Source organism: Triturus cristatus, chromosome 1_2 (genome assembly GCF_964204655.1).
Source record: "Triturus cristatus chromosome 1_2, aTriCri1.1, whole genome shotgun sequence".
NCBI lineage: Eukaryota > Metazoa > Chordata > Amphibia > Caudata > Salamandridae > Triturus > Triturus cristatus.
The window spans coordinates 1,090,187,329-1,090,214,113 of record NC_140580.1 but is presented as its reverse complement, the minus strand read 5'-3'; the positions used below and the strand labels follow the sequence as shown (position 1 = coordinate 1,090,214,113).

At 41.0% G+C, this 26,785-nt stretch overlaps 1 protein-coding gene across 2 annotated transcripts in view; it reads left to right on the top strand.

Annotated features, from left to right (window-relative positions):
- PHF19 (PHD finger protein 19) overlaps nt 1-26,785 on the top strand; it is a 237,318-nt gene that overhangs the window by 138,224 nt on the left and 72,309 nt on the right. For both annotated transcript variants that reach the window (XM_085613556.1, XM_085613564.1), the window contains exon 7: nt 416-511. In XM_085613556.1, the coding sequence (XP_085469682.1) occupies nt 416-511 (96 nt within the window). The remainder of the gene's footprint in view (nt 1-415; nt 512-26,785) is intronic.

Below are 26,785 nucleotides of genomic sequence, written 5' to 3'. Positions count from 1 at the left end.
TAGATGATTGTTTCTATTTCTTTACCTTTGGTATAATCGCGGCTCCGGCGCTTTACTTTTAATGTTAAAAATAAAGCGCCGGTGGCGCGATTATAGCAAAAGAAATAGAAACAAGCATCTATTTCTTTACAAAGAACAAGCATTGGCATAGCCAATAGGTCTCGCTTTTGGGACTTTATAAGTATTTATTTATGCAGCACAATTTCTTTGGTGCAACAACAACTGTTGCATGGCTAAACACTTACAAGGTCCCAAAGGCGAGACCTATATGCTATGCCAATGCTTGTTTTATTTGTTGTTGACATACTTGTTGGAGTGTGGATACAATCCAGCTTGCTTTGTCATTATGTGGCGCATCATCTCCAGCTGCTGGCTATCATTCTGATTGGTTGAAATGTTTTCTTGCTCTTCATAGGTGGTACCTGAAGATGCTGCAGTGCTACAGATGTCGGCAGTGGTTTCACGAAGCCTGCACTCAGTGCCTTAATGATCCCATGATGTTCGGAGACAGGTAGGTCAATCAGCCACGAGCCTTGACAGGCTGACACAGCTCTTGCTGAAGGGCTAGGCCTAGATTGTTTTTATTTGAAAACCAGTGACAATTTAAAAAAAAAATGATTTCAACAGAATATAATTTTGACAAACCCGACACCTTAACATTTACGAGCGCAGCAACTTAAATGATAGTTCATTTCCAATATTGCAGATATGCAATCGAGTCGCACCAGTAAAGTTGTACGAAATTGAAATGTGCTTATTTTTTTTATTTTTACAAAACATAAAAGATTGTTATGTCATTTTATTTACATTAAAAAAACTTTTACCACTTTCAGTTGCTCTGATTGCCAAAAGAGGAGTTACCGCAAGGATCGGCATGCTATAGGAGGCCTCACATTGTAGGAAGCATTTGCAGCTTAAGTTCAGCCTAGTTGTATTTAGCAAATCAAGAATAGCTTCTATAAATTATTTATTTAAGTGGAATTTAACGCGGGTGTTGGATTGGGAAAGGGTTACGTATTTTCAGAACTCAGCCTAGCCACCCACTTATGGGCATATACCTATTACCAGAAACATACAGTGGTGCTGAATCGCAATACACTACGATGATAAATACAATTTTCATCAAAGGACTCTATAGGAATAAAATGTTATTTAAAAAAATGTGAAGGACTGATCCTATTACTATACCTTGGCCCCAACCATAACAAGCATTTGCAATGCAATAGGTCTCGCATTTACGCGAGTTTGAGATATTGACATTGCAAATGACAATGCCTTTTATTTTTGTTTTTAAAACCTAAATAAAAGGCATTGTCATTTACAATGCCAATAGCTTAAACTCGTGTAAATACGAGACCTATTGCATTGCAAATGCTTGTTTGTTGCTGGAACCGTAATCCTGCCTTCCTGTCCCTGCTTAGAGGGCAGCTAAGGAATGAGCTTCCCAGAGATAAGCACCTGATTTATGAGGTCTTTGAGCTCCGCATGAAGGCCCCTTGATGTTTACAATCCCTTGTGTTCGCACTGAAAGGGGGGTGGTTTATGGCCTTCACAGTCGCCTGCTAGAAGCTTCTTAGATGTTAGCTGTATCTGGGCCCGTGTTGTAATCGATTGCCGATCCTACTATTTTTAAAGAGTCACCAGATATGGCTTCTCCCTGGGGATCTTTCACTGCAAGCTTGTTACAGGCCTTTCGGACATCTGGAGGAGTTGCCTTTGAGGCTGGATGGCCTATCGTGATATAGGTATTGAAAAACAATTGCCAATGTACTTGCACATGTGTTTTGTATTGATAATTATCGGGATCATTTTTTGTTTTAGCAAAATGAGTATTTGGGATGCCCCATTCTGAATTCAGAATAAACGCAATGCAAATGCAAGGTGTAACTGGTTTAAACATTTTTCTCAGGGATGGTTATGGTTCGCAGACCGGTCTGGTCGGCACTGCATCTTTGACTACGAGGATAAAACCCCACATATTTCAAACTAACACAACAAACCTCCTCTCCTACGAATGAACACAATAAAAACGTTCGGTGGTAAATCTTCTACCTTCTTTACGGCAGAGAGTCATCAAACACCTCGTACTTTTATTTTACATAGCGCACAGGCCTTCACTTAGGCGTCAAGCTCTGAAAAACGTGAGAATATGTTGCGTACATTGCAATTATAAACAAGCGCCCGCTATTACTCAACCAGCGTCGTAAAAGACAAACATGGCACGGGTGTCTCTTGTTGGAGGTTTGGTAGGAAATGGTAAAACGCACATCATGAAGCTGACAATTTTTGTGCAATGTGATATACGGCTTCCAGTGATGGACAGCGCAAGAGAAGCTGCGTGACTCTCCTTTCAGAAATACATTAACACGCTGCATGGAAGGCCTTGTGTGAGCTGGGGCCGCTGGAGGCTAGGTGAAGGGGGAGGTGGCAGTTACGTTCATGTTATATGATGAGCTCCACAGCAAACATGCAATGACTGACGGAGTGGGCGGTCAAGCAGCAACGTTTTTACCTGTCTCTAAGTTGGCCGCTGTTCGTGACTCAGTCACCGTGCATGCATGTTCACTCTGGCTATCCAGTTTTAGGTCCTGTGCGTGAGAGTGCCGGTGTTTAACACCTGTTGATGATGTTGACGTACTGAGGTAAAGGAAACAAGCTTACCTGACAAACACGCATGCTTTACCTATGCCTTTGTTTTAACCCACTACATTGTCTCTTCACTAATAAATGTTGTGCATAACATTCGGTTATAGGTTAAACCAGCAAATGTGCAGATTACCACGAGACTGACCGTCTTCTATGTAGAAGAAGGGGAAGGCCGGTGTGTGACGGCATTTGTGAGAGAGCACATAGTGCCGGCTGTGTTTTGTAGCGCTGACGTGGCAGCGCTCAGAGGCACTTGTATTCAGGGAGCTGCTCTGTAATCTGTCTGCTGTAATCTGTCTGCCAGTCTGCTGAAAGGGCGAGTCACTTCTGTGACACAAGCGTCCCCGGAGGAGAAATGAAAAGTTACGCTGAAGTGTGACTCGGAGCCAGGCGGTCATGCATTAAAAGTGACGGCTGTTACGAGCTCCATTGGGGTGAGGGATAATTCTTAAATATGTTGACATTGATTCATTACATCCACATTTCTGCTTGTTAAGCAATTCTGCCTCCTAGGAAGTGATGCTGCTCATAAATATTGAACAGCAGCTCCAATTCAGTTTCAGCTTACCCTTAGTGCTGCTGGTGCAGAGCAAGTCGGTCTCTGGCAGAGCTATGTGCACGAGGCGCCACTTGAGTCCTCTAGTGGTAGGCGCTAAAAAAAAAACAAGCACTGGCCGCACGCGCGCCTCGCGCTTAATGATAAAAAAAAAAAAGACAAGCCCGGCGGAGCGTGGCGCGCGCACGCTTGGGGGCGGGGGAGCGGACCCTTTGAAGTGCTCCCAAAAGGCGGATTGCATGGCGGCACGATGCGCGTGATTGTGCGCGTGCTAGCCATGCAATCCGCTTTTTGGGAGCACTTTTCAAACCCGCTCTCTATAGTCTCGCTTTGCGATCGCTTACGCGATAGCAAGGTCGAGACCTAAAAATGAGAATACAGTCAGATAGCTTGTGTCTAACTTTCACCACTCCCATTGATATGATCCAGGGGGCATGGGCTGGGCCCGCATTATAGAAATGAGAACATGTAGATTATCAATCATGGCACCTCTTTGTCCTACAAGTTACCTAAAAGCATGTAGAATGATAAGCAATTCAACCACAGCTTTCGGGAGAGAGCGTCTAAACATGTTGAAGTAATAGGGTCAAGACAGTGTCATCCTTAGGATTTTGGGGTCCCTGGGCAAGAAATATTTTGGGACCCTGTTTTGAACAACTTAGCATTTTATTACCCATTTTTGCTCATTCACGTCCTATGTTGCCTAACAATATCGAATTAAACTTTAAAGATTAAGATACAAAAATACACAGAAGTTAGAGAGAAGTTTAACTTTTCCAGTGGACTACTTGGAAGGTGGGGGGCCCTGGATAATTGCCCAATTTGCCCTTACCTTAAAACGTCTCTGTGTCAACATATACGATTGTGCCAACTTAGACTATAATTTCCTTACACCATATCTTCTACAGGATATAAGAAGCCCATAACATATTTTATGGGTAAATATGATGTATTTGTAATACCGTTTTAATTAAAAGTACACAAAAAGAAAATTAAGAAGGTTGACGATTTTCTGTTGTAATGAATTACCAACAAATTACATGGCTTAAAATTAAAGACGTATAACCCTTTTATCTAGGGCGTAATATGATTGTTTAGCCTTCTTTAAGTGCACTAATTTTTGGACCCAGATGCTCAGAGACATACAGCTATTTTCCTGTGGTCACATTAAGTGGTCAAGAAGAAACCCCAGGCTTGATTTGGGTCTTCTGGTTCCACAGGACCATATCAATGTGAAGAATTTCAGTAGTTACTTTGCTTCTTTGCATTTAACAGCGTGTTTTTTTTCTACCACAAATTCCTTTACATCATGATTTATTTATTCCTATGTAAGGTACTTTTACATCACATACCTTTGCAACATGCTATGCATTTTTAAATTGCATTATTTTTAAATGATTTGTTTTGCATAGTTGTAAATAAAAGCTAAAATTGTGAACATAAGATGTAAATTTACATTGAAGTATATTTTCCCCTACTTTTTGTAATTAAGTATGGTGCGTTAACTTTGTCAATAATGATGGAGAATGGATTTCCTAATCTTCTACTGCATCATACACCCAGTTGGACCGCCGTATTACGATGGTGGCGGTTGGACCTCAACAAGACCACCGCCAGGATCCAGGATCCACGGCGGTAGGAGCGTAGAAAGCAGCGGGAATTGTAGCATTTTTTGTTGCTGTCACCGCCAAGCAGATTCCGACCTGCCTTTCCACCAAGCATTTAATGGTGGGGACTGCGCAATAAAATGCTTGGTAGAAAGGCATGGAAAGGGGCCACCAACATGACCCCTGAGCAAATATGTCTCTGGAGTGCATGCGGGGGTCACATGATATGCCCCCCCCCCAAAGCGCAAGGTTGTTTGTGCACTATGTGGCATTCACGACATGGTGCATACCACACAGTGCCTAAACTTGCTGTAGGCGCTGTCATGGTGGCGGTGTGCTGTTTAGGCTCTCCTATGACCCTAACATACCTGCCGTCGTGACACTGCCGCCGCACCGCCTGCCCGCCCTGGATTCAACTCTGAATCCGGCAGGCAGATTCACTGCTGGCTTTGCAGTCTTCCTAGCACCACCGCGGTGGGGGTCCTAAAGGAAGACTGCCAAACTCGAAATAAGGCCCATAGTTAAAAATGAAGGACAACATTTACCATAGGGTTTTCAATTAACAAAATTTCTGTTTTCACTGAAACATGTTTAAGTTAAAAAAATTTAACAGATTTTCAAAAAACCTAAAAACAAAACAAACAAAAAAAGCAGCATTCACCATATTTTGAACACTCTCGAAGTGATGACCTAAGCACACATGTCTGAGATGAAGGAAGGCGACGCAACAGTGCCATCTACCTTTCTGAAAGGGTAAGCTCTCCCCGAGAAATAATCAACAAACATTTATCAGAAACAGATTTACTGAAACTAGAGATAATTTACTATATATTATTTTTTAATTTTCCAACAGAAAAATTATGTTTTCATATGAAGACAAACCACATCTTACAACAGTCGCTGACTTGAAGAATATGTACCGGGAATATCTACTGCAGAAGAATTCCTGTACCTGAAGAAAAATATGAAAACTAAAACTCCTGATATTGACGTGTCTGCAAATGTATTATTTCAAAATGTGTTAAAAATAGTCTTTGGGTAAATGTACAAAGCTTTTTACCTCACAAAAGCAATTAAAAAAATGCATTTTAAAAGATTGGACACAAAAGATGTAAAATTACTAATACAAACTATTTTTCAGCAGAAAAAATATATAACTTATACACGTATTTTTATTAAACACATTTATGTGCCAGCAGAAGCAGCTACTAAAATGAAGGATATCAATTCCAGAAGCTCCTGCACCAAACAAATAAAAGAGGAAAAGGAGAAGTGGAAAAGAATAATCCAGTGGTGAAGGTTACATCGAAAAAGAATGAAAAAAGTATATGTAAACAATGCACCATCACCATTTTAAATAAATATTCATTGTAAAATATTTTTTTTTCCAACAGAAAAGAAGCTAATGGAGGATGTTCCATTTGCTAAATATGTTTTGTCTATGAAGCAGGCTTCCTAGACACATTAACTATATTTATTATTGGAATGATGCACTAAACCCCAGGCTCACAGCAAGTGTTTCAACTACTTCTCTGGCTGTTGCAGGGGCAGAGCAGTTACTTAGAAGGACTTTGTTTAAAGGACCTCAGACCATAACCACTTTGTCTCTGCCTTAGGATTTGTAGTCAGAGAGCAGTTAAATAAATAAAACATTTAGTGAGTTAGCACTTCCAGTGAGCCCTCTGGTCAGTCCTGAAAGAAGCATCCCAAAACATCCCTGCACACATACCTAGACAACTGCAGTGCATCCTGAACTATAAAAGAGTTACAAACCGAAAACAAAATGTATGTAGGGATCTCCCACCCAAACCTAAACAATTGCAAAAGTCTCATTGAACACCTTCAAGTGACATTTTCTAACTGGTCTTTCCTACTACATTAAAGCCAAGACCCCCAAATAGGTTTATTTTCATTTTTTTAAACCAATAAATTTATTAGCCCCCAAGTTAAACAATATTTGTATGGTGGATGGCTAATGTGTCCTTATTCTTTAATCCGAATATGCACCATACACAGGAAAATTAAATGCACTAACATGTCTCTTGTACAGATTACTATCAAACAGGCTTTCTTCTACATACACTGAATTTTTAACGATTGTACATGTAAAACCAACAGTCATACCAGTGAAAATAATAATTGACTTTGAATTGGCAACGATAATGGTAATCAAACAATGTACCCAGATACCCAGATTTAGGGGTGTTTTTCCATTTTTCCTAAGCAATCTGGCATAAAAATAAGAAGACCGTCTGATAGCAAACTTCAATTTAAACTAAAATAGCTATCTGCTTTAGCATTTGTGTAACTACTGATCACGTAGGCAAGTATTTTATAGCATTAATCCAAAGTTACTACTTCCTCAACAATGAGAAAAAAATGACACATTCACTAAATTACTATGAAGCCAACTGGATTCCAGTCCACACAGGTCTGGTCACAGACGACTTCCACGTTGCAATGTTGAATGGTGGAAGTTACATGACCTGCTTATAGGGGGCCGCAAAACTAACAATGCAATAGAGGGATGGCTTATCTTATTTGTATGCATAAATAGTAAGCCTCATTCTACATTTTATAATTTCATAGAAACTTTGATAAAAGAGAAAAAAATAACTTCATTCAGTTGCTTTCAAAAGTGCAATAGCACAGCAAATTTTGGAGGGCAGTCCGCTTCAAACTAATTGTCTACATGTTGCATAAAAACCAAAATAAAATAATTAACTGATTTCTAACCAGTATCAGCTAACAATACTAATTCCCCACTCGCTTGAAAAATTATAAATTAAAAATGACTGCACTGATCATTACAATATTGCAAGTCATGTACCAAACCAAAAATGGAGAAGAAAAAGGTTTTATAAACTTACAGTTAGAAGTATTCAATGTTCAATACGGAGACTGGGGTGCAAACGAGACCCCCGACACCCTACTACCTTTCCTTTAAATCTAAGTGCCTCTAATATATCCAACACCTCAATCCATGGTCAAAAAACTCCAAAACTCATAAACACATAAACTGAATACTTGCTCAAAAAAAGGGCAAAAGAAAGATAACAATGTATTTGTGTCAGGAGAGACCCTGACATACCATCTTTTTAAAAAAAAAACTCAATTCCATCCATGTCCTTAGTCCAAGATCCAAACCATCCAATACATGTAAACTGAAGAACCGCCCCATGAAATATAAAACATGCAGAAAGTAGATTCTATTTGTTGTGGGAGTCACCCACAACCTCTCTTCCAGTAAAAGCAAACTCTTTGAAACCATTCTGCTTCTTAATCCAAATTTAAAACTTTTAAAACTAAAAAAAAAACACTAAAAAGATAAACGCTCAAGGGAAGCTGAAGAAACCAAGGTAGGGAGGAGGTGTGTTTGCCTGGAAGGCCCTGGCACCTCCCCTTCGTTTAAAATCCAAGTGCTTGGACTTTATCCAGCTCCTCCATTCAGATTTGAATCTTACTAAACCGTAAAAACACAATGAAAAGCAGTTTCTGGAAAAATGAAGGTGGTAGAGTGTATTTGTCTTGGGGACCCAGATAACCCGATCTACCTTTTTAAAATATAGATATTAATAACTCTATCCACTGCATGTTCAGATAGACATTAAAAACCTTACTTAAAGTTTGTCAGACAGGATGCTTCCCAGTCAAAATGTCACGGATGCAGTATTACAAGTGATTAGAAGTGCCAAAGGCTATAATACAAGTGTGATGGAGTATCCTGTCTGCCAGACTTTAAATAGGTCTGGTAACCTGTAAAACCAAAAACACAAAAAAATTCCCAAATTCCTTACTCTAAACTCTAATAAAAGTTGTTTAAAAAAGTGATCATGAGTTCTACTAAGTTTTTAAATAGTTTTAACATGTTTAAACTTTCTTAAATTTGCGTATATTGGAAAAATTATGTTTTATTCACTACATTTGCCATAACTTTTTCACAAAAATGTTTAAAATATGTTTAAAATATTTCTTACTTTTTTAATGTATTTATAAATGTCAATAAATAAAATACATTTTTTAATTAAAGGTGTGTATGTTTCAATTATTTAAAGTAAAACTTCCTTAAATAGTACTTTTTTTTTTTACTGCGTGGTTTCATAATACATATATATATTATCTACTGGCGGTCGCCAGTAGATAGTTATAGTTAGGACCGTGTTTCCATAGGAAATCTCAAAATTCTATTTTGAATAACTTTGGCGCCGGTTGACGAATCTTCGCGAAATTTTCAAAGCAAATGGGGCGCTCCGCTCAGCTCCTACCCTGAAAGTCTCGGGGGGATTCGTCAAGCGGGGGCCGAGAAAAAAGGGGGGTCCCAAAATGCGTTTTCCCCATGCATTTTCCCATATGACCTTTAGTCGAAGGTACATCCCCAACGGCTGAACAGAATTACTTGAAATTTGGCAGAGAGGTAGTCCTCAGGTCATGGAAGTGCCTTTTGCATATATGGAGTCAATCTGTTCAGTAGTTCCAGAGAAAATTGCAGTAAAAAGCACATACATATCTATAGCCGCGCACCCTAACGTGCGCGAGCGTAATTCTGATTGGTTGTTACATGTCAGTCAACGTTCGAATCGGTCGAAATTAGGAAGTGTCGGCCGCCATTTTGTTTGTTTTCAGTGCGAGAGTGGAAAAGGAAGGTGGCGAACGTGAAAAGGGGGCAGGGTAGAGAGCTCCTGACCCCCTAGCCTTGGTCAGGGGGTCCCTGTAGGACCCCAAAGGCAGAAAAAAACTTTTTTAAACGTAGTTTATTGAAAAATAAATATATTTTAAAAAAAATAATACATACATAACTTAGCATTTAAAAAACCATACAAATTCACTGAAAAAACCATAGGTTTCACACACGTTATAGTTCGGAATTAGCATTTAAAAAACCTTGCAAATTCACTTAAAACCATAGGTTTCACACACGTTCTAGTTAGGTGGATATTTCACTCGTAAAAAACCAATGAAATTCCCCCGTTATAGTTACTTCAGATAACTATAACTCGCGCGACCGCCACTCTATCACAAGGATGATGTCATCAGTGATGTCAAGAGTGATGCCACTGACCATGTCATGAGTGATGTAATATGTGACGTCATGAGCAGAGGATAGCGGTCGCGCGAGTTATAGTTATCAAGTTATTAAGTAACTATAACGGGGGAATTTCATTGGTTTTTTACGAGTGAAATATCCACCTAACTATAACGTGTGTGAAACCTATGGTTTTTTAAGTGAATATATATATATATATATATATATATATATATATATATATATATATATATATATATGATCGAACCCCCTTCAGGTAAGCAAGGAGAAGAGGCCACTTCGGGGAAATCAGGGAGTCCTTTATTAAAACAGCATGTGCATAATGCATTTCGGCTAAAATGGCCTTCTTGGATGTTGCTCCGCCCCCACCTTTGAATGTCCTGCAACTACCTCATTGGAGGAAAGTTAATGACCCCTGATCACCTGGTCACACTGCCACTGCAATCCTCGGTGGACTCCATTACCCAGAAATCACTGTTTCTGGTTCAATGTTGCGAGGGGAAATGCAACAGGAAAAAGGTGAATTATGAAAGGACGGGACATCCAGCGCCGATGTTGTCAGGCTCCCATATATATATATATCAGAAAACTAATCCAGCTCCGCCACTAGCAAGCACAGGCGGAGAAAAGCTGGCAAGGACCTCTTCAATACGCTCAGGCTATCAGGAACCAACAGGAATCTGGATTCAGTGCAAGAATTAGTTTATTCGGCATGAAATATATCCAACATATTCATCGGACATAGTGTCCGCCATGACGCGTTTCGCTCGCATCCGCGAGCTTGATCACATGACGCGCTCAGGGACAACCATAGTTAAATTGTAGCACATGCACAAATTCCTTTGGAAAAAAACTACTATGTGCATAAAACTGGACAACAGACTTCAAAACACATGGTAAATTGCCGTGAAACTACCGACAGTACTCATAGCTCGAGAAGAAAATATATAAATCAAAATCGAATTGTAAATTCTGTTTGGAATCATGAAAAGTCAAATACTTTTTCTCTGCAAACACATCAAGCATTTAAGTATTAATTAAAATACAATAAATATGCTAAAAAACCTCGTCATAAATATTCAAAAAACGTCATAATATCCAACCATATTTGTAAATAAACAAAATGTCAAAGATACACAATTAGTAATCACATAAGTTCCCATATCAGTAAAAATAAACCTCAGATGTTTGCAAATAGCAACGATATTCATATTATGCATATTAAGGTCATCATGCTGCACAAATAATAATCAGCATATAGATACCTAGCACTGTATCGAAAACATATATATATATTGTCCCAAACATAATGTAAATGCTAATAAACACATGAAGAAAAAAGACCTCACGGCACATGCCAATGGTGAAAATAAGCAGTGGAACAACATCAATGAACATTACATAAGTTGATACAATATATATATATACCTAGTGGAAGGCAACGCGCCAAAACGCGTCGGTCCTTACTAAAAGGGACTGTGTGAGAGAATTTCCCTTGAACATGTATAACGAGCAATAAAACAATTTGACTCACCAAGAAAGCTGTGTTGGTACTTGAAGCCAGGTGCCGCTGTAACTGACATTCGCGAGGAGGACGCCAGAAGGGAAACATGTATGTGTATATATATTGATGTGATCAAGACTGCCGTTGGGCAGTCGAAACGCGTCAGGCTGGGCACTTGTTTCTAAATACTTTTTGCACTAGCACTTAGAAAATCTGCATAATAAAAAGAAACTTTCGTTACCACACTGGAGGTCCGTACCTGTTCTTGGATCAAGACTGTGATCGTTTCAGGATTGTGCTCTCTCTCTCGCTCTCTCTCTCGCTCTCTCTCTCTCTCTCTCTCTCTCTCTCTCTCTCTCTCTCTCTCTCTCTCTCTCTCTCTCTCTCTCTCTCTCTCTCTCTCTCTCTATATCTATATATATATATATATATATATATATATATATATATAAAAATATATATATATATCATTAATTGTAAAAATAATTTTATACATTCCTGTACAATTTGAATTACATTTTTATTTTTTAAAAATTCTAATTACATTATCATGCAAATGAATGACTCACGATGTGACATTTACCGCAATGTAAAAACACTGTATTAAATATATGATGCAAAGCCACCAGAGTAAAATTTGCTGGAATGAGGTAACCACAAGACGACAACTATGAAAATCAGAACTTGAGGACACCTAAGGGAATGATTCTTCATAAACATTGTTTTGCTTCGTAGTGCACAGTGGATGTGGTTTTTCCTAATTTTTATGTTCACCACCACAGTAATCTTGACAAGTAATTACCTGAAAGTCATAGATTTCCGCAAGTTGGAAGGGAATCAATTTTCAGGCTGTCAGCACATCAACCAGCTGCCTATTAAACGGTAGTAAAGAGATGGGTGTTGACTGAGAGCTTTTCCCACTGCTGCACATCAGTGGGAGGGAGTGGTAGCTTGGGCATGTTGCCGGGGCTTGTGCAGCCCTTGAAAAACATCTCTTACGAAGTCCCTTCACACCTGTCAGTGCTGACATCTTTGAAGTCGTTTTACAGGACAAGTGTCTAACATTGTAAGTGCACCAGCAAACATGCTTATACATTTGTTCATTTATTGAGCTGGAATACACCCGCGTGGGTTTCTTGGCACTGTAATAAAAAGAGGATAATTGGGAGTTCCAACTGTAAAGAGAGCTGGATATTGTGTCAAACAGTCAAGTCTTGTGCTTTTCCTAAGCATTATGAGGTAGCAAGTGCTTGTGGCCTCAGGCACCATTCTCGCCTTGATAAGTAACTAGTGTAGTTTCCTCAGTAGACGCGTACCAGAGGTATCTTTTGTGGCTCCCATCACCAGTTTTGCAGGAACATCACCATTCATTCAGCAGCATTTGCTATGATCTGTATTTGAGAGAAATGACCATTGAGCACAGTTAAAGGGACCGCGTTTCCATAATGCACATTGGACATGATCAATGCTGTTGGAGCAGATTGTTTTATCCAGACATCTTAGAACTTGAATATCATAAAAACAGAGTGCTGCCCTTGCATGCAGTAACACTACTTGTTTCCTGCCTTACTGTAAATGACCTGAATCGTATGGCTGTGTGTCCACCCATTGGTCCTCTCTCATTTTTTTGTGGCTAGTTATGTACCATACAAGTGCTGATGCAGACAGACATTTGTAGAGATGACAATGCTGAAATCTGGGGTGTTATTGAGAAATACTTACTCCGCTTCATTCCCAGATTCCCTGCCGAGTTCCCGGAGTACAACAAGCCCCCAATCCATAAGCAAAAAAAGCACAAGTACTCGCTCACTTACACGCAAGTGCACACACTCTCTCTCTCGCGCTCCATCACATATCAGAATGCTATGCCACTTAAGGTAGACAAACATTTCTTATATTTTCGCAATACGTTCTTTCTACACCTCGTTCCCTTGCATCCTGATTACAACAGTACACTCTGTAGGAAGAAGGATGCCACTTTTCATCATGTGGCCATTTGTAAGACTCCAGTGTGGTGCATCAGCAACTGGGTAAATTGTTCAAAAGGAATTTATATTCAGACATCTGTATATCTATATCTTATATTCCAAAATGGCTAGCATGTTGCAAAGAATGCGTATGATTGACCAGAACACTCTACAGCTGGTGTGGGGGAGGGTGAGCCTCAGAGACGTTCTTTGACATTTGGGAGCATTGAGAAGGCACAAAGAGCACAAACCACTTAAAACTCAGCTTGGAGTGGTCTTCCACCGGCAAGAAGGCAAAAGCGAAATCCAAGTAACTTGAAAACGAGTGTGCTCAAATGATGGGCATCAAAGTTAGCAGATCTATAAACCCTTAACTCCCAAAGGGCAGCAAAGGTGGTAAACTGACGATGGAAAATCTCAGACTGAGACCACAATCGTGAGTCATTTAGAATAGATAAATTTACTATACATGGTAAATGCTTGTATCCTAGAGTAATTTCCAAGATAGTGAAGGGAAAGTGGGAAATTACTTGTGGAATCTCTGTTTACGACACTGAACGCCTCTTGTGTTGGATCGTCTAGCGGGACTTTCTGCAAGGTTTGACCTAGTGTTATCTGTCGTGAAAAATTGCAAAGATGCAGTGATTACTGCAAAACTCTTAATTCCAGTTGCTATGCAAGGCATAGGATTTTTTTTCTTACCTCGTAATCCAGGTCTAAAAATGCTCTTTTTGTCTTGCTACAAATGGTGACTGGTGGCCTTTTCGTGTTCTCATTGTGTAAATTGAAGATATATTTAACATTTGTTCATCAAAGAGTAGCCAAGAATGGGAATTATTTGTTTTACTTTAAGATATTTAAGATCTGCGGACTCTGGAGGGAGGCTGGAGCATAGGGGCGGCACTCGTTGATCATGGAAAGATTTGTTGTAAAGTAGAAAGATTTTTATTTAAAAACAAACAAAAAATAATAATATCCAGTTGTCAAGAATATATGACGAAACAGCGAGTTCCTTTACACTGCGGTATGTTACATCGCGGTTTTTACAACGCAAGTCGTTACATCGACTTGCACTAGGGACGCTGGACTTTGGAATAGTATGATTTACTATTCCAACTTCAGTCTGTGCAGACAGTGGGAAGGTGTTGGAATAGTATATCATACTATTCCTTAGTGTACAGCGCCATCCAGCGACTTCCGTTGTGAAAACCGTGAAGTAAAAGTATCGCGTTGTAAAGGTTGCGTAGGAAAGGATGTCTCCCAGTACGCACATTAGCAAAATAAAAGGTCTGAGAATTACAGCTCTTACATAAAATTATTGCAGATTTGGAATTAATATATATATGATACAGTTTTAAGCAAACAATGTGCAAGAAAAGTAAATGACTTAGGGGGAGTATCTAGAAAATAAATGATTACATCTTTATGTGAGAAATATGATAAAATAGAATTTGAGGTTGAAATTAAAAGATGTTTAATCTCTTGCTGAGCTAATGGAGGTAAAGTTCTGCCAAGTAAGAGCGAAGTCTAGACTTGTTCTGTCTCAGTGTCTTGCCACAGGTTCCCACCACTGAGAACTTTGCCCTACCCTCGTGCTCCTTCCTCCATTGAGGACTTTTCACTGTGTATGGGTATAGTGGACTGAGGTTGGGTGCAGATACGTGTAGTTTTAGAATTTTGGTAGAATGGTTATGTGCCCATGTTAGATTTTGTGCATCGTGATGGCACCGATGTGCATTCACGAAGATGAAATTAACTCAGGTTCATGACACCGTGGGAGAATTAAGAGTTACTAACACTGCGTAAGCTACCACAGTTTCACCTTTCTGTCAATAATTGTAGGTGACAAAGAAGACAGCAACAGTTCAAATTAGATTTTAAATAAAATGTTTGCAGTATTTTCTTTGTTTTTTTTTGTTGTCCTCGTATAGCAATAGTTGGAAATGGAGGTGCCAGGGGCCCAGTTTGTTTTGTATTCCGGCCTTTCGGGGCTTCTCCTGGGTAAACGCAATGTATGCGTGGAGAATCTCTGCTTCCCCTTTTACACTTGAGCTCCTTTTTGTCCGCTTCCGGTGCAATTCAGTTCTAGGTTGAGCTAGTCATTTTGACTACTCCTTCAAGTTACCACTTGAATGGTTCTATTGCATTGCTTAATCATTGGAATGTACAATGCTTTCACCAATGTTAACATGTGAATTTAGGTTTTCCCAGATATTCCAAAATGTATTTGCCTTTCCCCTCTGTCCGCTTCTATCTAGTTTATTAATTCTTTGTACGGACGCCACCCACTCTCTATGTGTTGAAGGTGTACCTTTTGTTCAGTTGGTACAGATCTCTCTTCCTGCTAGTCTTTACTCAGTTTAGTTACCTGGGCCACTTTCTGACTTCTCCCAAAAATAACCAAATCCATACTCACCTTTACCTGCCGTCCCAGTACTCTAGACAAAGTTTTACCCGTCTCTTCCCAAAATTCCTCAAGATGGGGGCACTGCCGAAACATGTGTAGGTTGTCTGCACCCAGCTCCCCACACTTAGGGCGGCTCCTCTCCTCTTGGCCTCTGATCTTTGATAGCCTTTTCGGGGTCCAGTATGCTCTGTGGATAGTGAAAAGATGGTTCCTTCTCAATGGTTCAGATTTTACTGTTTTCCAACAAGTAGCCATAGATACTTGCCATTCATTTAGGATATTCAGCCCCGGCAGTACTTCTCTCCAAATCTTGTTTGGAATTTCATAGTGTTCCTCCCCTTCTTCAATTAGTTACCAGTAGGCTATTTCTTTTTTAGTGATCTTTTTTTCCTGCAGTATTTCCTCAATTATCCCACTTCCTTCTTCGCTGTCTTTTAAGTTCTTGACCCAACTGCTTATTTGGTAGTACTTAAATCTGGAGACCGTGCTTAGTTTTTTCACTCAGTGCCTCCCACTCTATGACAGAGTTCTGTGTCTTTAGCTCGCCCCACTTTGTGATATTGTTTTCCTTCAGGGCGTTTGCTAGTCTGTCTTTTATGCACTCCAGGATTCCATATGGGCGCGTATCTGCTGTAATATGGTATTTTAAGTATTTTTCTCATTGATACCAGAGTGTTGCCGCCGCCTTTAAGCTTTTTAATTTTATTTTCTTAAAGTACTTAGGATGGCCGTATTTGTATAAAAAGTAGCTTCCTTCCTTATTGACTGCTGCTTTCAAATGGTCAGGATACAAATCATAACTTTCTAAAAGTATCCTAATGTTTTTGAATTGGAACGCTTTACAGTAGTTTAAGATGTCTGGGCTAGCAATCCCTCCTTGTGCCTTTTTTCTCCTTATTTTTTTCCAGGCTGTCCTTGCCCCTTTTGCAGCTCAGATAAAACTGCTTAATTCTCCTTGTAGTTTTTTTTTTTTGGTTGTGGTTAAATTTCAATGGAATGGTGCTGAACAGGTAAGTGAATTTAGGGAGTATTGCCATTTTGATTATGATTCATCTTCCCATAAAAGACAGCGGGAGACCCCCCCATACTTTCAGTAGCTTTCTTACTTGTTTATAGATTCTTACAAAGTTTAGGCTGTCAATTTCCTTAATGTCCACTGTGAGGTCTATGCCCATGTATTTTATTTTTTATTTTACTCTAGGGTCTTGATAGTTGTTGTTCCACTGTGGGATTTCTGTTTTAGCTTGATTTGCTAGGTACCCTGATACTGCTCCATATGCTTCTAGGATTTCTTCTATTTTAGGAGGGATGCCTCTAAGTTGCTCGTAAATACCATTAGATCGTCCGCAAAGAGTGCAACCTTTTTCTCCCATCCCTGATGTTTGAATGGTACTGTCCCATCCTCCTTTCTTTAATATTTCTGCCAGTGGTTCGATGTACATGTCGAATAATAAGGGGGATAGTGGACACCCCTGTCTTGTTCCTCTTTTTATCATTATGTTGTCTGTTAACACTCCGTTCACTAGCACCTTTGCTGTCAGATTTTTGTATATCTGTTTAATTGCGGTCTGGAAGGTCTCTCCTAGATTAAATTTTGCCAGAGTTGCGTTTAAAAAAGGCCAGCTTACCCTGTCGAATGCTTTGGCGGTGTCCAGGGTTAAAATCGATAGTGGGGTTGCGTGGTTTATTGCCATGTTTATTGCAGTGATGAGTTCATTTGTCAGTTCTTGTATGTATCTTCCTCCAATAAAACCTTTTTGATTTGTATGGATTACAGAGCCTGCAATCTTTCCGAGTCTTTTTGCTAAAATTTGTGTAGGGCTCATTTCTTGTGGGGTCTTTCCCTGGTTTGAGTATAAGATTAATAGTTGCATCATTCCATGAGGGTGGAAACGTCCCCTGTGTTGGGAATGTTTTGTTGAGTAGTTCTGTCAGGGGGGATAGCCAATACCTCTCTCATTTGGGAGTGCATCCGGCCCTGCCGCCGTACTTTTTTTAAATGTATTTAAGGTTTCCAGTAGCTCCTCTTTGGATATCCTTAATTAATCTCTGCTCTTTGTTCATGAGAAGACTTTGGAAGGGTTATTTTTTCCAGCACTGATTGTACTTGGTCTTCCGTGGGTGCCTTGTCCTCTGAGTACAGCTCGCTAAAGAATTTTACCAACTCCTTCCTAATATCTTTCTCTTCTGTGGAATACTGTTGATCTTTTGTCTATCTTTTCTATCCTATTACGCGCTGCCTCTGTTTTCAGTTTCCACGCTAATAGTTTCCCACATCCTTCCCCGTACTCGTAGTGTGATATTTTGCTTGCTTCCAATTTATCTTTTACAGTTGATTCACGGAAGTCTGCCAGTTCCGTTTTTTTTTATGGTTCTCTCTTTCTCAGTGCTGATTTTCGCTTGCTGAGTGATAGAGGTCCTGTTTAGCTCAACCTCCAGGGATGTTATCTCTTCTTCTAGTTCTCGGATCTTGTGTTTTCTACGTTTGTTTTTATATGCCGCAAGGCTAGTTATTCTTCCCCTGATAAAGGCTTTATATGCCTCCCAGGCGATTTGGTTTGTCGTCCCTTGTGTTTATTTGGAAGAACTTCTTGGTATCTTTTGCCAGAGCTTCTATGCAGCTTTCGTCTAAAAAGATTTCCCCGTCCACCGTCCATCTGTTGGTTGGTGCAGAACATTTTAAATTAAGGTGTAAGATCACTGCAGAATGATCTGCGAGGTGTGCTGGTACGTGTTCTACCTTTCGTGTTGAATTTAGTAGGCCCCTGTCTATTAAGAAGTAGTCGATTCTTGTTGCATGTCTCAATCTCTAGTTTTGCAACGTGAATTTGTTGGGTTTATTACGTTTCACCCTCCATACATCCATGAGCCCAAGTTCTTTAATATAAAGATTCACCCACTCCCTCATTTTTGGTAGGTTTGAACCCTATTTGGGTGGGAACCTGTCCTTTTTTTGGGTCTAAAATCCAGTCCGCAGAACAGCTCTCGCCTCGCTGCGTGCTCCGCCTCTGTGTTCTCTGACCCCTCCGTCCTTTCAGGTAGTTTTGCCTCGTTATTTTGTTTCTTGACTGCCTTTTACTTAAATCTTTTGGATATTTGGATTTTTAAGCTTTTGTAGGCATTATTTGGTCTTATTTCATTGCGCCGATCCGTCTTGCTCTGGTGGTTTTTCTGCTTAATTTTGTTTCGTTTTTTGCGAGAGAGCGAGGAGCTCACGACTGAGCTCTCTTAGCCGGCCGCCATCTTCTCCCAAAATGTTTGCAGTATTCTTACAGTACAAAAATGCGAGATTGATTCCGCAAAGGATACAACACGGAGTAGACACGCATTGGACTAACGGCCAATAATGGGTGAGCGTTGCTGCACTCGTATTCAGTAGTGCCATCGCAGATAGAAGGAGATATATTCATCCCTTCGGAAATCAGAACATAGGTGTTGAGAGAGGAATTAAGAGTATCCTGAAGAGTCTGAATTTCCTTCGACTCTCTCTAAATATTGGGTCTAATATTTTGATCCATATTCTTGGAGGAATAACAAGCCCAAGTTTGGATGTTATTTTTCATCCGCCACATCACCATACATACTGGATCCTATGCGGACAACTGTATGTTCTATACTGCCCCCAGAAATACAGTCCTGATGAGACCCGGTATTTAAAAGTGGGTCGAAACGCCGTCGACAACATAATAAGAGACAGCCCTGACTGAATTATTGTTAATTGTATATAAACTGTCCTTACAATTTTTCCAATAACCTTCTACATTCTCCCTTTTCTTGTTTGGTTACTTTATAACAGGTTATGGGTTTTTTCACTGGGGTTCACATTGCACTATAATTGTAAGAGAGAGAGGTATTATGTATATATAAAATGTTTTTTATATGTGATTTGAAAAGTGTACATTAAATAAAGACCTCGGCTGAGGTTTGGTAGATTTCAATAAGAAAATAGGTTGTGTATGGACTTACTGTTTTGATTATTGATTTGGTCTTACTTTATTTTTCATTCTTTATTGTTTTTTGTTTCTCATATTTTAAGGGCAGCCATCCTGAAAGATGGCTAAAGTCTGCAGCCTGAACCTGAGCGCATCAAAACAGAGTAAACCTCCCATGGCAAAATGAACACATGGGGGCTGGGCACCTCTGACAGTCCTCACTGCCATTCAATAGGAACCCCTGGAGGGAGGAGCCTGGACCCCATTATAAACAGCCAGCCTTTGCCTCCAGACACCCCACTCCCCCATTCTTTTTTTTTTTTGTGTTGAAATTTTTTATTGAATTTTTATAAAACAAGTACATCAAAGCATAGACAACTGAAAATGAAGAGAAAATAGATCCATGTTGAAAGAAACAATGCTGAAATATACATATGAATAAATATGATATAAATAAGATATAAATATGCATTTAAATAGATAAATACTAATTGAAGTAATAATGAAGTCAAGGCATAGGATGATACATTATAAAGACATAACCTATAAGGAGAGGAAAAGGGAAAAAGCTTAGACAATGGAAATGCGGGAAATATAGATAGAAAGAACAAAGAGAAAGTAATTAGATAAAGACAGAAGAACACTACAACGAATAAAGCAGAGGATACAGAAGGCAAAGAAAAGAAAAGAAATAAACAAAGGACAAGAGAGGGTAAAAGCTGATTAATGTGTTTGGGTAGAAGTAGAAGCAGGGGAACTAGCTGTATTTGATTTAAGAAATGGAGACCAAATTCGGAGAAAGGTGTCAGCTTGATCCTGAAGGTTATAGATAGTGCGTTCATGTGAGGCAGTCTGAATCATCGCTACCAACCAATCTTCCTGAGAGGGAGGCAAAGATGATTTCCAATGACGCAGGATACATATTTTAGCAGTAGTAAGTGAGGTATGAAAAAGACGAAGTTGTGGTTTCGAGAGCTTTGGGGAGTGGCGTAAGTCATGCAGGAGAATGTTAGTTGGTGTAAGTGGCAATTTTAGGGGCATAGTGGAATTCAAAGTAGTACCAATGTAAGCCCAATAGGATTGGATACTAGGGCATTCACAAATGATATGAGTAATATCGCAACCTGAATTGGTACATCTCCAGCAGTTAGAATGGGAAAGAAGACCAGCTTTGTGCAATTTGACTGGAGACCAATGCCAATCGTGTAGTATTTTGAAAAGACAAAATTTGAGCCTTGATTCACGAGCTCCCTTGTTCAAATTCTCTAGAATCAAATCCCATTCGGTGTTGGAAAAGGAAATTGAGAGGCGAGCTTGCCATTTACGCTGAAGATCGTGTGAAAGAGATTTAGAGAAAAGATGGGACGATAAAATTTTGTATATACCGGAGGTAACACCTTTAAATTTCCCCCAAACGTGCAAATAGGATAAAATAGGGGAGTCTTGTAGTAGCCATGGCGGTGATCCCATATGGGTCTTCAGACATTGCTGGAGCTGAAGGTATTTAGAAGAATGATGTAGGGGAAGATCAAATTCTACCCTTAGCTGAGAGAATGGCTTAAAATCCCCATCATGTAGAAGCTGATCCGGATAGAGGATACCTGCAGCACGCCAATCAGGCCAGGATAACATACGACCATTGATACGAATGCCCGAATTATTCCATAGGGGGGCCTTAATGTGAATTCTTGGATTCGAACCTAGCAACCTATGACTTCTCTGCCAGGATTTATGCATGGCAGATAATATCGGATTCTTCGGGTCAAGACGACTAGTGCCACTACCATACAAAGGAGTAAGATTCGATTCCGAGGATAGAAGATGTCGTTCTATTTGGACCCATTGTGGCAAGTCTTTAATACCGGGTAAAAAATATGAGAGTTGGGAAATATGTAACGCCAAAGAGTAGTGTTCAATGGATGGAAGACCAATGCCGCCTGATGACTGATGAGCCTTCAACTTGGTTATGGCAAGACGCGGCTTAGCAGTACCCCAAATGAAGGTTTTAATCTGGGCGTCTACTGACCGGAGTAAGGATAAGGGAATCTGTAGGGGAAGCATGCCCAGAATGTAAATGAATCTCGGAAGAGTAACCATTTTAACAGCCTGAGCCCTACCCCAGAGAGAAAGACCCAAAGCCTTCCATTTATCAAAATCCCGACGCATTTGGGAGATAAGAGGAGACAAGTTATCTGTAACCATATCTTGTAACCCTTTATTAACTAGGACACCCAAGTATTTGAGGCGTGAGGACTGCCAATGAAAAGGAAAACCAAAGATGGCTGCTTTTGTGGTACCGTTAGAAATAGGTAAAGCCTCACTTTTGTCCCAATTAATCTTATAACCTGAAAAGGAAGAGAAATCATTAATAATTTGAAGAAGAGAGGGGATCGACCGAGGAAGACGAGTAAGAGTGAGTAAAATATCATCAGCGTACAGGTATATTTTGGAATGTCCAATAGGGAGGGGAATACCAGAAACTTCATCAGATTGACGGATGGTAGCAGCTAAAGGTTCCATAGCCAAAAGAAACAGAAGGGGGGATAGTGGACAACCTTGGCGTGTCCCTCTCTTAATTGTAAAGGAATCAGATAGAAATCCACCACAATTCACTTGAGCAGAAGGATGGTTGTAAAGTAAATGTACTTTATCAATAAATTTTGTACCTAAGCCAAATTTTTCCATGACCGTGAAAAGATAATTCCATTCGATGCGATCAAACGCTTTTTCTGCGTCAAGTGAGAGGGCTAACGCATCATCTGTGAGATGTTGAGCCGACCACAGTGCATGGGCCAGAGAACGCAAATGGTTGCGGGAAGAGCGTCCCGGTACAAAGCCTACTTGGGAATGGTGTATCAAAGAAGGCAAGACTTTACGTAAACGAGACGCAAGGATACTAGCCAGGATTTTAATATCAGAGTTCAACAGGGAAATGGGACGATAACTACTGCAAAGCTGGGGGTCTTTGCCTGGCTTTGGTAGCACAACAATAATAGCTTTGTTAGAAAGGGGACCCAATGAAGATGCAGCATCCGCCTCCTGGAATGCGGCATGTAGAGTGTCAATAATATTGAGACCTGCCCAACGATAGAATTCAGGAGGAAACCCATCCTCACCAGGGGCCTTGTGATAGGGCAGGGCAGCGATCGCACTGGAAACCTCATCCCTAGTTATTTCACCCTCAAGGATGGCCTTACCATCCGCTGAAAGAGAAGGGAGATGCACCTTCGCAAGAAATGCCGTCATCTTATCCGAATCCATTCGATTATCAGAAGTATAGAGGGATTCATAAAAGGAGGCGAACTCATTGACAATGTCTTGAGGTTTTGTGCATAAGTGTCCTTGCGCAGATCTGATGGCCGGGATGGCCATAGATGCCTCCCTTTGACGCAACTGTGCGGCTAATAACCTTCCCGCCTTTTCTCCTTGCTCGTAGTGTCGACCTTTCATTTTCTGTAAGGCGTATTCTGCCTTAGATGTAAAAAGACTGTTTAAGGCCTTTCGGGCTTGTTCAAGCAGTTTACGATTTTGTAAGGACGGAGAAGTGATATATAGGCGAGAATAGGTTTGTATGTCATGTTCGAGCTCCACTTGTTTCCTCGCATTTTGCTTATTAGCGAGTGCTGCATCACGCATTAATTGTCCCCTTAAAGTAGCCTTAGCTGCAGCCCAAAGAGTCCTGCTGGAGGTCACGGATCCCTGATTATTAGAAAGATAAGTTTGAAGGTGTGACTGTAGTTGGGATTTACCAACAGGAGTTCTGTGGCCACTCCCCCATTCTTGAGAGAGGAATATTCACTCATTTAACATTACTGGAGCCATTCTGATGGCAAAGCTGATCCCACCAGGCCCGCCTCCAGCCATTATCATAGCGATAACTTTTTCTGTAGCACTTCATAAACACAGGACTTTTGCATTTTCTAATCAATGTAAATAATAGAAGTTAGTGTAACCTCGTTTATATTACTCACTTTACTCTTGCGGAAAGAAGGGAATGCTGAGTCTATCATGCTAGGATTTGTACCCATGGCCGAAAGAACACTGTATTGTGCCAGCGCCTGGCAGAACCATACCAGATGAGCCTATGGCAGAGATACAGCGTTCTAGTTCAGATTTTCTTTCTGCAAAATATAACCTAGAAATGTAGTTCAGTTCCTTGCATTAAGGTGCAGTTGGACTTCATGTCCCAGTTTGCCTTCTACTGTTAAATGAAAGACGAGGACTGGAACTTCCTTTGGTGACATGGAGTCATCTTGTAACTTATTGGCTGGCCTTTCAAGCCTCCTAACTTTCACTAACCTTCTACCTTTGTTAGAATGCCTGAAAGAAACCAAGGCTGCGATTGGTGCTGTGTGAGTGGTAGGTGGGAAATTACCCACATAGCTAGCCTCTGCAGGCTTTACCAGGTCAGTTGTTGGCTACTGACTGGTGACCAGTCAATGTTTGTGTAAACCGAGAAGCGGATGTTAATATTAAGTTTTCCACCCAGGATTGCCCTTGCTATCGAAGGCTATGCCTTTCTATTTAGAATTATTTAACTCTTTAGGAGTTTTGTAAAATCTTTGTCGTGGAAATCTGCTTTTCTTACTTTCTCATGGTCAGTTGGTAGTAGAGCGCTCCTGTGTTTACCATGGGGCACATCCTTAGCTCACTTGCTTGCCGATACTGCCTGCGCTCCTAGGTGCGGCCGGCTGCCTGTTGAATTTTGACCATGGGTGTTAGGACAGGACATGATTGGGCGCTCTGGTGCCCTGGATGAAAGTAGTGCATGTTTCTCATAGTGCCCCCCCCACTTGTTCATAAGGGGGGTCCTGCTACATGCACATCCAACCCTAAAGGCTCTCTCCCTGACTTGCGCAAAGAGGGATGGTCACATATGTGCCAGCTGTGATTATGAGAAAGTGTGGGCAGTAGGTCCACAGCTGTGGAAATACGGACAGCGCCAAAGAAAATGTAGTGTTTACAGGTGTGTGGGACTGTGTGTGAGCGGGGAATGGTGAAAAGGAAATGAAAGAAAGTCCGTGCAGAAGGACAGAGTGAAAAGGAATGCTGAAAATAAAGGATGCTGTGTGACGTATGCAGATGGAGGGTTGCAGAAACAGGTCAGGTGACAAAAGGCCTTCGTGTCCAACCGTGAGGGACTGCAGAGGGAAGTGGTGTGAGGAGGGAGCAGCGAGTGAGACACGGCCGACAACTACCCCTTCCACAGACCTTAGTAATGTTTAATGAATGGTCTCATATTTTCAGAACTGAAACATTTTCGCTACTAGTTATTCACAACAAAATCATCACTGTTACTCATTTACTTGATACTGGTAACAAGCATTGGCAATGCCAATAGTTCTGGCTTTTGCAATGATTTGCCCATTGTTCTTTTTGTCTAAAATCAATAATATAAAACTCACAAAGAGGCACCCACACACTGCTCGGGAGGCAGGAGTTTTGAAGCACTGTATTTTAATTTACATGTTTTAAGCCACGCCCTAATTGCATAGGCCGAAGCTCTCGGAAACATTTCCTAGTTGCCCTTCTTTGGTCACAAGACCAGGGCACGAGTCGGGGGTAAACGCGGGTGGACGGCGTCCACCCACTTTTTTCACAGGGTGAACACCGTCCACTCTGCCAAGAATTTGGGACCCACTGAATAATGTGCTGAACTCGTCCCGCTGTAATTTTCAAACACCAGGACACTTTCAGCAGCGCCTGCACATTGTCTGCTTTCCATCTTCAACAAGCAACAACTTTTACAATCCTGCTGGGCCCATAACACAGGCCGAATCGGAGGGGTCATCAGGCCTCTTTTTGTTCCAGTCTCTTGGCTGGGAGAAGTCAGGAGCCTCACACCTGATGCAAATGAAGTAGAGGGGAAACAAACACCTTGTTAGCACTTCACACATACTTAAGAGTGGTAGCTTTTCACTTTGTTCAGTCCCTGTTTAGGAGATACCCATGTACTGTAATAATATCAGATGTGTTGGTCTTTCCCAGTATTTACACAAAGCAAATTGCATTTATATAGAGTTTACTTCCCCTGAGGAGGCTTTGAAATAATTTACTATTACTATTTACTATTTTACTTTTATAGCCCCACTCATTCCAATGCAGGGTGTCGGAGCGCTTTACATCAACACGTGCATATTACACGTACATGTATTACATGTACAAAAATTATATGTTTGTAAAGGAATGTACAGGATGTGTTGCATAAAACTGGGAGGTTGCAAGGTGTAGAAGTCTCATATCATCTTCCATAGCTCACTGTGCTATTATCCTCGCAATGCGCTCAAACGTACACATGATAGACCTGCTAAACATATATGTGAGGGCTTTAGATCTGATGTCACTTCTTGGGGTGCCACTTCCTGTAAAGTCGTGGCTTGTGATGCCACTTTCTATGAAGTCAATTCCTGTGATGGCTTGTGTGATGTCATGCGCCGAGATGTCACGCGCCGTGGCTTCATGCGTCGTGATGTCACTTGCATGCTGCCAAACTAGGTCAGTCCCCCCACTTCTGTTTTTTAGGACTTGTGCCCGGCGCAAAACAGTGTTCATCCCACGTAACGCACTCGCTGCAGTCATTGGACGTCATAACTAAACTGTAGCAAGTTGTTACTCTCGGTGGTATTTTACCTCTCATTAGAGTAGAGGTAAGTGGTGCTGTCGAGAAGCAAAATCCTTGCGCGTCATTATTGTCCATGAACCCCACTGGTAAAAAAAAAACTGTTAGTGACAACTACTGATTTAAAATGTACATTGCTCTCCCCCAGAGCTGCGCTCTCCTGTGTGAGGGGGGGGGGGCGGGGCTGGCGGTGGGGGAGCTGGGCCGCGCTGACCGCTTCACTAACAACCCCTCGTCATCGACCAACACAGCTGGAGCAGCTGTGTTGGTCGATGACAAGCTGCAACCCAGGGGGCTACCCAGACCGGCTGCTGACAGGAGAGACAGGGGTCGGTCGGGGGTGCGGGAGCGACACTCGTCCTCCCTGCCTCCCTTGTGTCTGTGGGGTCCACGGTTAGTAGAGGACCCTTTGCCCCAGACCGTGACATGCGGGCCAGGAGTCATGCTGCTCTGACGTCAGAGAAGGGCCAGGAGGCATGCTGCTCTGACGTCAGAGAGAGAAA